The sequence below is a fragment of the Mandrillus leucophaeus genome, unplaced genomic scaffold (genome assembly GCF_000951045.1).
Source record: "Mandrillus leucophaeus isolate KB7577 unplaced genomic scaffold, Mleu.le_1.0 Scaffold574, whole genome shotgun sequence".
In the NCBI taxonomy this organism is placed as follows: Eukaryota; Metazoa; Chordata; class Mammalia; order Primates; family Cercopithecidae; genus Mandrillus; species Mandrillus leucophaeus.
In genome coordinates this window covers 1,016,827-1,032,160 of record NW_012106186.1, presented here as the reverse complement: position 1 = coordinate 1,032,160, position 15,334 = coordinate 1,016,827, and the positions used below count along the sequence as shown (strand labels likewise).

The 15,334-nt window shown below is 38.7% G+C and overlaps 1 protein-coding gene across 1 annotated transcript in view; it reads left to right on the top strand.

Moving 5' to 3' along the window:
* Positions 1-15,334, top strand: part of LOC105552786 (CUB and sushi domain-containing protein 1-like) — a 1,055,824-nt gene that overhangs the window by 346,769 nt on the left and 693,721 nt on the right. The window contains exon 2 of the mRNA XM_011998543.1: positions 13,834-14,050. Coding sequence (XP_011853933.1) covers positions 13,834-14,050 — 217 coding nt within the window. The remainder of the gene's footprint in view (positions 1-13,833; positions 14,051-15,334) is intronic.

The window sequence follows — 15,334 nt, the reverse complement described above, 5'->3', positions numbered from 1 at the left end:
TAACTTGCAGGCCAGGGTTCTTTATACGACAGGAGTCCTTTAATTCCAATGAGCTCTCCGTTTGGTTCAGTAAATCAAATTAGGTCACCCCTAATAATCCTACAGCTTGCCCATTAAGTACAGATGGGGAGAAGGTATGTGTGTTTAAAGAGATGTGTGAATTAGAGTGTCATGTTGAAATAATAATGACAGAATATCATCATATACCTGGCAGAAATGGAAATAGTGAGAATTTTCCCAGAAGACGTGTAAGAACCTTATGAGAATTTTAACCATGTGGACCTCATTTTACAGCTGGATATTAATGAATCCTTCAGTTCTTAAGTATAAATAGTGAATTATGACTCTAATTAGAGAAACAAGAAAACTTTAATTTTTCTTCTGTGATCCACTTGTGTGTGTTCAGTTCCTCTGCCTACCAGTACATGACTATAATCAAGCTATAGTGAAAATATTAGAAATGATGCTAGCTGAAGAACTGAGAAACAGCGCAGCAGTGGAGGAATGCGTTGTTTGAGTTGATCTATTTGAATATTCAACGCTATTAAAGGTTGATTTTGTCAACCCTTTCTTTTCTGGAAATACCAAATCTTTAACATTTGATCATTAAACAAAGGCTTTTTATTATTTATAAAACTGTCCTCTTGCTGTTTGCCAGGTATTCAATATTCTTAAGTTTATAGACACTTGATATTAGGGAATTTGGTACAATAATTTGATTTGTTTCTCAGTTGAAACTATTGTACTCATTTTAGCCTCAGCTTTTTGCTGCCATTCACTTGGCATTATGTTATATTTCCTGAGACATCTGCATTAGATCTAAAAGTTTTGATCCTTTGTACAGCTTTGATCAGTGAACATTGCAAATGGTCCCTTGTCTCTAAGTCTATATTTCTTCTTGTTATAAATATTTAAGTTATGAGTACAAGCTTCTGGTTCATTTATAATGGTTAACGTGAGGCAAATAAGATTAGTATTATCCTGCCAAATAGATCAACACTTCTGTTCACATTCTTTATCTAGGCCAACAAGCTATTTTTCTCCTTTCTACTCTACAACCTTGGAAGCAAAACTTGGGTAAAATCAAGAATAGAATCTAGATGAAACTGAATAACCATGGTTCAATAGGAAAAATATATATATTTTGTGCTCTCAAATCTCTAATTAGAAATCAGTAAAATAAAATCACACACAGAATCAGCTAAAAGTTGCATCTTTTCTTTTAAACTCAAGGCCAGAGACCTGAAAGACTGTCACTCCGTTTTTGCCAAAAAACTTTGTACAGCAAATCCAAATCCACCGTGGAATTTCAATATAATGCATTGTTTCTTCAGAAACATCACAAAACCAACCTAAAATAAGAGGCAGAAGCCAGGGCTTTGATTTCTTGCCCACAGCTTAGGAGCAAGTTAAAAGTCGAAAGGCCATAAAAACGGATGTAGAAATTTAGCAGAAGATCAATCACAGCGGCAAATCCATTAAGGAAGCTATCGTCTTCATTGATATTTTTATGACTATTTGGTGTCTTCTGCATATTCACACATAAAGCTATCTCATCCCAGACACGAGAAATTCTAATGTCAATCAAGTTCTCAACAATCTTATGTTCAAGGCAGCTGTGTCATCTGTGTGAATGACACTTCGTGGAGTTGTGCAGTGCACAACCTGTGCATCAACACATGGTGTCCCCAATCATACACCTGCAAATATTATTGAAATCCAAAACCTCTTTTATTTGTTAAAGGCGTAACTCATATAGTAGTATCAGGTCAGAATGGTTACTTATGAAATAAAACTGTAAAGATAAACATCATTATTACTTTCTGAAATGCGCACACAAATAGAGACAAACAGAATTTAGCCTTTGGCTCGGATACACAAAAACATTTATTTTTTTTCCAGTTAATTTAGTTTTATGGCTTCTTATAAAGAGGAGTAGAAGAGTTCTTAAAATTCAAAAATTGGCCTTTGCTTTTGTAGTGGAATTTGTAGACACATTCTTTTCAGAAAATGACAGAAAAAATACTATATCATTTCTAAATTGTGGCAGGATAGGATGAGCACAGGGGTCAAAGTCCTCCTGATGCAGGTTTACACCCCTTGTTGCTTCGCTTTGTATATGTGGCTTTGGAAAAAATCACTCCTACTCTTTAGTCTTTCTCATCAGTGAAATGGAAATGACAATGCCTATCTTTGAAGATCATTTGTGATGATTAAAATATGGAAACTATTTGCCTTATAATGGGTATTCTATCAGTGTTCACAATCATTACTGTAGGTAGTAATAAGATCCTTTATCAGATACAACAGTCACTCCAGCTCCCTTGCTTCCATAGACCAAATGTTGACTGTATGCTGGATACTGTGCTTGGCACTTGGAATGTAGCAACCAGTAGATTATAATAAAGGTAGCTGCCCTCATATGGCTGCCAGTCTAGAGCATTTCTATTTTTATGAGAAGATTATATCAAATAATGACAGGTGCCTCAATGATGACTCCTTTATTTCGAGCACCTTGGCAAATATAGCAGTTGAAGCCTACAAGAAGAGTTTCTCGGCCAAAGACAATATATAACTCCAGTGTAGATATGTTTATGGAACACGCTATTCCAGGGTTCTAGGATACTAGACACCAGCACTAAGGAAGTGCTGGATTCATTGCAGACTGAAATCGATTTAGGTGTATGGGGAAGCATGCTCTTATCCCTTGTGATGTTACCGTGGTGGGTGTGCATACCTCCTGACCAACTATTAACACACATTTACCAGACAAGAGGTGGGGTGGGTGCATCAGCCGTCATCTGATGTCTCAGCTCCAACATTAATGGAAGCTATGACAGAGCCCTCATCCCCACAAATTCTCTTCCTAAATTCACAAAGACGCTGAGGAAAAGCACAATTGTAAATGTCAAAGATCCCCTAAAAGATGAAACATGGTTGTCTGTGAAATGAGCAGTGTAAATGGTGACATGCATCAATGATTTCATCCATGCAGCCACTGTGCAAAAAATCACATTTTTTTGTGCAGATAGACACTAAACCCAAATATAAATTATAACGCCGTTTCCCTAAGAGAGGGAGAAAGCAGGCACGTGTGTGTTTTTGTGTGTGTGTGAGGAAGATCTATTTCATGCCCTCGTGGTGTGGACTGAGCCCCAAGACTCATGACTGAGGCACCATTAGGGGCCACTTGGTGACAGACAGTCCTGTAGATCACAAAGAATGTGGATCGTGTCATTATCTCCCAAGTGACTCACAGGTGGGGAAGTAGGAACAAGATAAACAATAAACTAGAAGAAATTAGCAAGAAAAAAACCCCATAAAACGTGGGTGAAGGATATGAACGGACACTTCTCAAAAGAAGAAATTTATGTGGCCAACAGACCTATGAAAGAAAGCTCAACATCACGGATCATCAGAGAAATGCAAATCAAAACCACAATGAGATACCATCTCATGCCAGTCAGAATGGTGATTATGAAAAAGGAAACAATAGATGCTGGCGAGGCTGTGGAGAAATAAAAACGATTTTCCACTGTTTGGGGGAATGAAAATTAGTTCAACAACTGAGGAAGGCAGTGTGGCGATTCCTCAAGGATCTAGAACCAGAAATACCATTTGACCAGCAATCCCACTACTGGGTATGTAGCCAAAGGAATATAAATCATTCTACTATAAAGACACATGCACATTTATGTTTACTGCAGTACTATTTATAATAGCAAAGACTTGGAACCAACCCAGATGCCCATCAGTGATAGACTGGATAAAGAAAATCTGGTACATATACACCATGGAATACTATACAGCCATAAAAAAGGAATGAGATCATGTCCTTTGCAGGGACATGGATGAAGCTTCCAGCTTCATCCTCAGCAAACCAACTAACACAGGAACAGAAAACAAAACACCACATATTCTCACTCACAAGTGGGAGTTAACAATGAGAACATATGGATACAGAGATGGGTAAAAAACACACCAGGGCCTGTTGTGGGGTGGGGAATGAGGGGAGGAGGACAGGTCAATAGGTGCAGCAAACCACCACGGCACACATATACCTATGTAACCTGCACATTCTACACATGTATCCCGATTTTTTTTTTTTTTTTTTCGAGACGGAGTCTCACTCTGTCACCCAGGCTGGAGTGCAGTGGCACCATCTTAACTCACTGCACGCTCCACCTCCCGGGTTGATGCCATTCTTCTGCCTCAGCCTCCCAAATAGCTGGGACTGTGGGAGGCTGCCACCACGCCCCGCTAATTTTTTGTATTTTTGGTAGAGATGGAGTTTCACTGTGTTAGCCAGGATGGTCTCGATCTCCTGACCTCGTGATCCACCCGCCTCAGCCTCCTGAAGTGCTGGGATTACAGGCGTGAGCCACCGTGCCTGGCCTCCCATTTTTCTTTCTTTTTTTTTTTTTAAGAAGAAATAATAATGAAAAAAGAAACAATAAACTGGCGCCCGAAACACTCAGGAAGTCACCTATGGCCCAGTGGCGTATTTGTCCAAAGAGATGGATACGAACCCATTTGTGATGTTTATAAATTTAAATTTAGTTTGTTGGAGATCAATTCCTTAATATGAAACTTACAAAACGCCCCTTAAGATCTGACTTCGCTGCCATCTCGGCCTCACTTTGGATGGCCTGGAGGAGGACCATGTCGGCAGCTTGGCTGTTCGTCTATGACTGGGTCCACACTCCGGGAGAGAGAAAATGTGTTGGACGTTTGTATATCATTTTTAAAATGCGTTTACTAATTTTGATGTTAATGTCATATTTTGTCATGATTCAGGTCTCCATATCTGTATAATTTTCATAACAGAAAACCCTCATTATGTTCTTTACTGTCCTCTCCAAGAGCTTGTATTAGCTTCAAGCTTCAAGTATAATCATAGATCTAGGGGTTTTAGTATGACTTTTTAACATTTCCATTTCTCTTCGGAGGTAAACTCTACGAAGCATCAAAACAGAGCATAGTATTACAATTTTAAAATATGCCTTGTTGACCCAGAAATCATTCTCCATTATTAAGGAAGGACAGAACTATGATATTCATGTATCTACACAGAAAGGATTTGTATAGCCAAACACCCAGGAATCAGGCAACTGGTAGTTTTATACCTTTTTTAGTGAGTAATGCTGAATCGATCCTATAGTATCCCAATTAAACTGTATCAATTACCATCTCAGATTTTAAATGCTCTACTTAGGGGAACATTTTATTACGTTCATTCACTGCCACAATCTTGAGACGCTAGCGCTTCTGGCTTTTCCCGTGTTAAAGCAAGAGTAATTCATAGCATGAATTCAAATGTAGGGAACAACTCAATCCCACTGACCTGAGATGATGTGTCATCACTGGGAATTTCATTAAGAGAAATATTTGACATACAACTAATTATTAATTCTAAGAAAAATAAAAACAAATATAATAAAAAGATTAGTTCTACCATAGATGGAGGAAGAGAATTCTCTCCACTGGCAATGTGTGGTATGTTTCTATAAGAAAAGTAGCATTGACTTCAGAATAACTTGGATTATTGAAATATAAACTCGAAGTCTCTGAAGCAAAGATTCAGGTTTAGATTGTCACCTGTTTCAAGCAAAAAATCGTTTATTTCCGAAACATCGATGTGAGATCTGGGAATCATGGATCACACAGTGCTTGTTGTTTTGTTTTGATTAGATTGGCTTAGGAATATAACCGACTTTATCACTCAGAATCTCTAAAGTCATGTTACATGGCCTTGAAATCCTCACATTTTAAGTATAGTGTTGTGAGCAGAGGAGCACATGCAGGTGTGGGGTGCTGTGAAGGCTCCCTGTGAAAAATAATGTATCCCGGAATCTAAAGGACAGCAGGACAAAGGCAGGCACAGGGCAAATCCCACTCATCATCTTTCACGTAAAATTCTCTTGCAATTAGGAGGCCCTCTAGCAAAATATTCCTTTGTAAAAATGACAATAAATCATCTTTTTTTCTTTCCTGTGTCTACCCCTGCTTCCTACCTTCAACATGCCTTTTCGCCAGTCACTGCAATTACTTTGCAAAATGGGTAACCTCCTCACCCTGCACCTGTGGAACCTGGGGCTCATATCCATGAGGCAACATGTTCAATGCTTAAAGTTCCATGCTGGAAATTAATCACATTTTAGATTTGTTTGATCCAAAGCCCAGCGTGGTGTTGTTGTTGTTGTTTGTTTGTTTGTTTGTTTTTTTGCCCCTGCACTATGTCTGCTGTCTTGGCAATTTGTCTTTTCAGAGTGGGTAGACGTTGAATGACTTTATTACCATTAATGCAACAATTTCTCAGTAGGTGAAAACATCACAGTGCTGGAGTTAACTAAAGCTACCTCCCCTGGGGACAATAGCAAAGGGAACAACATTGACATCATATCCATGAGGTTCCAGTTCTGACTCATGGCAGCCTCGCCTTGCCCGGAATGATGACCCCTGTCTAGAAAGAAAAAGTAGAGATGCCAGCGTCCATAGGAACAGCATGTAGGAGAAAAATTAGCTTCCCATAAAGCAGGGAATATTAAATCTAAGGAGCCTTTGACAGTCAGGCTGCTGAACAGGATTGAGACAATAGCAACTCTGCTTTGGGCATTTAAAATATCACCTGCATCCTAATGTTTTAAGTAATCACTAACCAGAGTGTAGATTTACAGTTCTTTCAAGTACCACTAGTTTCCCTGCTTCCACATGACTGTGCACATAGATTTAATTTGTCCCACCGCCGCTACCTCCCACACATGCACACAAACTCACCCACAGGCTACAACAATTGAATGTCGAGTAGCAGACACTATTCTAGAAATGGGCATATAAACAAGCTGATCATTATCTTCACTCTTGGAAGGTTTACCTTTTAGTATAGAAACAGATCATCAATGAGTAAGCAAGTAAATAGGATATTTTCACAAAGTTATAAATGCTACAAGGGAATAAAATAGAGTGTAGGGGACAGGCACGGTGGCTCACACCTGTAATCTCAGTACTTTGGGAGGCTGAGCTGAGCCCATCACCTGAGGTCAGAAGTTCGAGACCAGCCTGGCCAACATGGTGAAACCCTGTCTCTACTAAAAATACAAATATTAAGTGTGGTGGCCCATGCCCTTAATCCCAGCTACTCTGGAGGTTGACACAGGAGGATCGTTTGAACCTGGGAGGTGGAGGTTGCAGTGAGCTAAGATAGCACCACTGCACTCTAGCCTGGTGACAGAGACTGTCAAAAAAAAGTAGGGCGAAGGGTAGCATGTAGTGTTGGAAGGGTGTGAGGTGTGAGTGGAAAGAGTATATTGTATTGAGACCCACATGAGGTCTCAATGAAAAAAATCTTGGCAAAGCTCATTTCGGGCAGCTGGACGCACATGTGCAAAGGGCCTGGGGTGGGAACAAGCGTGATGTGTTTAAGGAAGGGAAAGAAGTGACACTGACCAGTGAAAACCTCCCTTTTCCTTTTGGAACAATACAAACCTGGTACTTCTGGTTCATTTTCAGTGTAAGAGCTCCCTTCAAGGCCTTGCTCATGGGCAAAGGGTTCCACAGTGAGAAACCGATTCCTTGGTTCTCTTTCAAGCAAGCTGCCTCTGGCTTTTTTACTTTTCTTCTTTGCTCTTGTAGTGAGTAATCTCCCATAAGTGTTGGGGATTAAAACCCAACCAAGTACCCTAAGGCGCTGAGCGAGAGCGGCTGACGTCAGTCGATCCGGTGCTCTGAGAATCTTCATGCTTTCCAAGCTTCCTGCAGGGCGTGGCGTTCCTGCAAAATGCGTGGAGACTTTGATTTCGAAAACCCTTAATCGAAGTCCCCGGAAGGGCACTTTACATCATGGTTCTTCCACGATTGGTTATTTTCCCCATAATGCAGACCCTGGAATAACCCAGGAAACTGTAGAAGATAATGCAGAATTTAATGCGTAGTTGATTTGTTTACAGTTTCAAACAGCGCTTATCTGATCAGGGAAACTTCCACTTCCTTCATCGAAATCTGAGGCCTCTCACTATTTCAAATTCCAGAGCCACTTGGACATCTGTCTTCCTCCTTAGCTCTTAAAGAAAATAAGAAATTCATTGAAGATCACAATGGACCATTTTATCTTATCTTTATTTGATATGTTTTACTTGAGTTGCTTCATAGCTACGTCCAATAGGAGTAAGGCAATGTTTAGTTCTACAGAAAACCCAACAGGTGTACAATGTAATTTGACCACAGAAAATGTCAAAAATGAAAGAAGCTTTGGAGGTCAAAAATCTGCCTGTCAGAAAGTAATCACATTCTCATTTACACAGTAATTTATATAGACATGAAAACCATAAATTGTCATTTTCACAAAATGGATGTAGTACAGGGATGGACCCTGCCACTGAGTGTGATAAATACGTAAAGGTTTATTTTTCCACCAACGATGTTTCCAAAATGAGCCAGTGTAGCGATCTGGGCTTGTTGCAAACAGGATAAAAGCCACAAAGGCTGTTTTTGATGTTTATCTCCAGTGAGACATACTGTTGAGATGATAATATAGGTTCTGCCCGGACTCTCTTTACACACAAATCTATACACTCTTTCAGATGATATCAGGCCCCAGAGTTGGAGACAATTATACATTCCCAAGTCTTTTCATCTCCACACTGCTCCTCCATAGCCCTGCCCATTATTTCTCAAATGACTCGTATCCTTGTTTGTAGAATTTGCTACAGAGTATCATTTCCCTGCATGGCAGTCTCCACATACAGAACAGTACGGTCCACATCTTTCAAAGTCACTAAACCCAATTACATGTCAGAATATCTCTGATGGTCAAACATTTGCCCTCAGAGGTTTTGAATAGCAACACCATTCCCTCATCATAAAGCATCAAGTAATTATTTTCACAGTTAGCAAAGCAAAGTGTAAGCCACAGCCCACTTCAGAGGCTGTGCACGAATTAAATGAGGGAGGACAACATATTTGGCACACCAGTTTTTAAATGTTATGTCCACCTCTACTACTTTCTGATAATGACCGTCCAGCCCAGGATTGAGAGAAACAGCAGTTTCATCCAGGTGTGGAATCTGGGAAGGTGTTTGTGATACGCTCACTCCTCAAATGCTCATGGTGAATCAGTTTGGATCACAGATGAAGCATCTCAGCTGCTACCTTCTTCTAGGAAAAGTACGTGCCACTGCTATACATCAGCACCAATTACAGAGCAAGAGCTCAGGAGAGGAGCCAACCAATTGTTGGGGAGTGTTCAGAATGGAGGGGTTAGTTCATCTCAGAAATGATGAGGGCATGGGACCATTTTCTAAGCTGGGTGTTTCTGAGACAGGCTTTCAAAGTAGAAAATCGTCATAGGACACAGTGAGCCCTGCCTTTACTGGAATGTGTTTTCCAGCCTCCAAGAGGGGCACTGCTGTATAACCAACTGTCAGCTCCATGGCTCACCGGGCCCAGGGCAAGTCTTCCTGTAGGCTCCTTGCTGAGCAATTGCCCATCTTGCAGACCTGGACCTTCACAGGATAGAGATTAGCGCACCTACAGGCTGACCAGGTCACTTCCAAAGCAAGACACTTCCGAGACCAGTTCTTATTGGCTCTGGCAGGTCTGGCAAGTATTTAATCCAAATCCAGATTGTTCACATCTTGCATGCCAGGCAGTATGGCAACGTTAAGTGTAGATTAGAGAAGTGTTCAGCAAAATGTTAGCAATAATGATCTTTGGTAATCAGACTATGAGTGATGTTTATTTTTCTAAATGCTTCTTAATACTTTCACTTTTATTTTCCTACAGTGGGCATTGATTTGTTTTAAAGAAGGGCAGAAGTTAGAGTCCCCACATATCGAGAGTTTCCAAATGTCTGTGTTTACTCACCATTTTATTTTGTAGTCTAAGGCATTTATTGTGATATACATTAGGATTTGACCACCGTACCTGAGGTCTGTAATGTAATGGGTTGTCCACTGTGTTTGTTCGTGGTGATGTAACTGGGTTTGGTGGGACGGCTCTAGGCTTTGGTGTCAGAAGACCTTGATTCATTCCCGGAAGACTTTGACAATTTACTTCATTTCCACTTGTTCTTCCATCCTTCTAAAATCATGATTTGTGGCTACTTAGATGGTCCACAAAGATTATATGTGAAAATGTAGTTTCAAAACAGAACCTCATTCCAACAGTATAAGACAGAATTAAAAAATGACTGAAGTTAACTCTGTGTATTTAAGGTTGTGGTATTAAGGACTCATCTAATGAGTAGAAATCTGCAAAAAAATTAACTCTGTGATTCTTCTATATCTAACATTCTGCTGATTACTTTAGATAGGAGCCAGATGTTTCGTATGTTATTATTTAAGTGCCAGATGATTTAGATTCCAATCGCTTAAAATTATGGCATGTGTTCAGGTTTTCTCTTGGAAATTTGTTTGAATAATAGCAGCAAAAACATCTGTATGCACAATTTCGCATGCATGTTTCTGTGATGTGTATTTTGGTATCCATACAATTACAGATGTGTATTTCAGTATATGTGTAATTGCATGCATACCAAAATACTCATCTCAGAGTGTGTTCATATATTTATGTGAATATATATGTGTGTATACATATATACATATTTGCACTATATATATACATGTATACATGTATATATGTGTGTATATATGTATACATACACATATATATACATATATACACATATACACATACATATATACATATACATATATATGCATATATACGACATTGAAATCAATATCACTGGGAAAAATACACACATACATATATACTTCTTTTTTACCATTGATATTGCCATTGGTGTTGATATTTTATTTCAAGGTGACTTCCAGTATCAGTTTATGTAGGAAGAAGACCATTAGACCTTTTTTTTTAAACAATAATTGAGTTTTCAATTCCTGTAAAATAATTTTTACTAAAACGTTACAATTATCACAGAAATTACAGATTATTTTATTGCCCTGAGGAAATACAAATTAGAAAGGTACTTACAAGGAATTCACGTTAAACAACATGTTGAAATGTGATTATGTTTGTGGCATTTAAAAGTTTGTCCATTAAAAATATTCAGTTAATACACTTGTTGGAAGCTGTAGTTATGAACAGCATTTACATCAAGCTTAGATGTACATCGTTTAAAAAGAAAACATGTATAGAATATTTGTGCACACTCTATAGTAGGCAGGGGTCCATTGGAGTATAAGATCCAACAGAAAAGAGGAGTACCATATTTACTTTAAATCTAGATTCTATATCTTTGTGGGTTTTAGGGCTTTCCATTCTGTTCCACTGGCTATTTATCTAGGCTTACACCAGTCAAACACTGTCTTAATTACTTTTATGATAAAATGCAGTATTAAGTTGCAGACCAAATACATCAGATTCTACCTTAGGCATACATACTTTAAAAACTTCTTGGTTGTTTACATTGGACAGCCAAGGATGATATTCACTCTGCTAAGAACTGTTGAGCAGTTTCCAGAATTTCTAACTGGGGCTCTGGAATGTCAATGAACGGATCAAATGTGACTCATTCAGCAACTGCACTGTACTGATTGGTACCCTAAATGCAGCCGAAATGTTACTCCTTGAGGAAATCTTAATATCTGTTAATCTGATTCAACCTGATGGGTCTATAACAGTAACTACTTTCCAGCTGACGTTTTTCTGTTGAACTGATTTTTCTTTTTTCCAATTTATAATCACGTCTTCACTTTTTTTTGATTTACCGTTAAGCAAGAATTACTCGTAAACCAGAAAAGCTGTTTTCTTTAAAGACCTTTCAAAACCCCACAGCTTTAATATCTACTTGTTACAGTGTTATTGTTAGACTTAAATTTAGTGGAAAATGGGCTTCTTATTAGTTCTCTGGTTTTAAACTCATAAATCCCTTTCATTAAATCTTTTTATTAAGATTTAGCCAACTCCCACAAGCGTTTGGTAATATTACTGTGAATGATTTAAGCTCACTGAGGTCTACTATTATAAAATACTTTTTAAGTATAAAATGTAGTTGAAAATAATTTTCTGTGTGTACTTTAAAAATAAAACTTGAGGTAATACTTGTATTCAAGTACTTACACTACATGCCACAATCTGAGTACACCCAGGTCCCTTCCAAACTTTCTCAATATTTTTTAGTGTCAAAACATGTAAATGCATTTAAAGCACATTAGTGGGAAATGGGCATATTAAGAAGGTAAGAAACATAGACAGTTTTCAGGAGCTACTTAACAACTAACCTCAGACAGACAAAATGTTGGAAGGGGTTGAGCGGGTTATCCTGTTCCCTTGTAGGATAGTAATATTTACGGGCTACATGAGCAGGGTGTGTTTATGAGAGCACACTTACAACGATCTGTCTGCCCTGTTCTCAGATTCTGCCCTTCTTCTTTCAGTTGGATTGGCCCAGGCATGGCCATCACAGGCAGACTGTTACAGGTAACTGAGCAGAAAAAAAAAAAGAAAAGAAAAAAAATTAACCACAGGGACAAAATTAGCATGGCATGGAAAGCTTGTATGTGGGAAGTAACGTGGGAAGGGGAAGGGCTGAAACAGGCAAGTAGGGAATCACCGTGCAAAGTAGGTGGATGAAGATCAGGAGGAGCGGAAATGAAATGCCTCGGTGAGGTTGAGAAGGCAGGCATTCGGTTTATCTCATGGTACAAATACGATAGGTGGGTCAGGTGTGCAGCTGTTACTAATCTCCGAGAGCTGTTCTTTCAGCGCTCCGTTCTTGCAGGAAGTCTGGGGCCTGCAATTTCTCAAGGGTTCTGTTCTTTTGGAACTACTCTAGAAGTCTGGGAATCGCCTGAGAAGTGCTTTGTTCGAATCAATAACACAAAATCTTTGGGGGCAGAGGCAGAAGGAAATCAGTTCCTCAGACACTGTTCAGTAGCTTGAAGGTGGCTTTGTGGTGCTCAATTGCTGTTCAGTCCTCATCATTTCCCATTGTCATGTCAATCCTAAACCCTCAGGGTAATCCCAGTTCCACCTGCCAAAGGGAGGTTAGTATGGGAGGGCTGAGTAAAATGTGCGATGTCCTGCAGTCCTGCTTAGGGATGGCTAAAACACTTACTGCTCATTGCAACTCTGAGCCTTTTCTTTAATTGGTCCCTTCATTATGTGATGCACTTTCCTTTCTCCTCCACCTCCTAAGTCCTGCCTGTGTGATGGGTAGACATCAATAGTGAGGATGTTATATTCCTCCTTTTGCTGAGTTGCTCTTTCATTTGAGTGTCATTTAACCTACCTTGTTTTACGCCTTTTATTTTCAATGTAATAAGCTTCCTTTATGCATGTGTTATTCTTCTGCCCAGTAAGACATTTGTCAGCACAGGCAGAGATCAATCATTGGCATGCTGACCATGTTTTTTCCTAACTATTCTTATTACCACATATTGCAGTTATGTGGCTATGCAAACACGTGTGTGTATATATAGTTTTATAAGGTTTATTTTTCTCTTAGTTTCCACCAACAAAGAATTTAGGGTGTAGTGTTTTAAGCATGATACTACATAGATAGTTGGCACCAAATTTGTTCCCCATGAATTGAAGTTTGATATTGATGAGGCTGTATTTAAAAATGACAGGAAAAAGAATTTCCCTAAACTTCTAATATGAGTTACCAAATGTGGCATATTTTCTTTCCTTTTAATTTGTTGTACTTCTCTATCTTTCAGAACTGCAGAACACTTACAATTTATCCTTCAATATTTGTGCAAGAATTATAAAATGTTATAAAAGTTGGCTAAAGTGGTTAGAAATTTTAACAATCGCATAATATAGATGGCCAGAATAATATGCTTTGTGTGTGTGTGTTTTCTCTTTCAGGTCAGAACTGTGGAGGCTTAGTCCAGGGTCCCAATGGTACTATTGAGAGCCCAGGGTTTCCTCACGGGTATCCGAACTATGCCAACTGCACCTGGATCATCATCACGGGCGAGCGCAATAGGATACAGTTGTCCTTCCATACCTTTGCTCTTGAAGAAGATTTTGATATTTTATCAGTTTACGATGGACAGCCTCAACAAGGGAATTTAAAAGTGAGGTAAAGTATCAACTTTTTATGTTATAGTTGTTAGTACTGTTTGAATACTTAGATTCTGAAATCTAGTTGGAATTAATATTTAAATTTCATTGTGTCCGGAGTTGGTTCCTTCTGGTGGATTCACGGTCTCACTGACTTCAAGAATGAAGCCGTAGACCTTTGCGGTGAGTGTTCCAGCTCTTAAAGATGGCAGGGAAACGAAGAGTGAGCAGTAGCAAGGTTTATTGTGAAGAGCAAAACAACAACATTTCCACAGCATAGAAGGGGACCCCAGCAGGTTGACACTGCTTTTATGCCCTTATTTGTCCCCTCCCATGTTCCGTTTCTGTCCTATCAGAATGCCCTTTTTTCAATCCTCCTTGTGATTGGCTAGTTTTAGGATACGACTGATTGGTGTGTTTTGTAGAGCACTGATTGGTGCATTTCACAGAGCGCCAATTGGTGCATTTTACAATTCTCTTGCTACAGAGTGCTGATTGGTGCGTTTTTACAGAGTGCTGACTGGTGCATTTTACAATCCTCTTGTGAGATAGAAAAGTTCTCCAAGTTTCCACTCAATGCAGGAAGTCTAGTTGGTTTCACCTCTCATTATCAGGAAAGAAAAATACAGTTACTATAAGAAAACTTGAAGACTATCGACTTGTGGCAAATTGCACATACTTTTTCTATACTTAAAAATTTAACTTTTTATTGAAAATTATCAGTGACTTCGTTTATAGATATCAAATTGTTCAAGATCTGTGAAACAGAGTTGTCAAGGTAATTTAAATAAAATTATAATACACCATTGTTTTCAAGCAACTGTGAGTTTGAGAGAAAAAGAACAAAGATAAATGCTTGAGAACAATTCAGCTAATCAGAACAAAATGAACCCTTATGTTGTCAGCGAATATATTCAGTGAAAAGAACATAGGAGGTGGGTGAGGTAAGAACATTCAGGACTATTGCATTCTTTGGAGAATTTGTGGTTTAGACAATAATGGTACAATCTATTCATAATTGGTTTTCTCTTTTGATCTATAGTTTATACAATGAAGAAAGCAAAATATTTCCTGAGATGATTTTAAATTATATTTTTTCAGTTGTCAGCAAGAAAAAATTGTACCTGTACAACTGTATCTACTTTTTGTTTTCCATTTGGGAAAGGAGGAAGCAATATCCCTCCCAAATAAATCAGATTTTCTTAACAAAATTGATGAACTTATATAGATTACTGATATTAACGCCAGCAGTAATACACACAAAAATCATATGCTTCATTTATTATTTTATGGGATGAGAAAA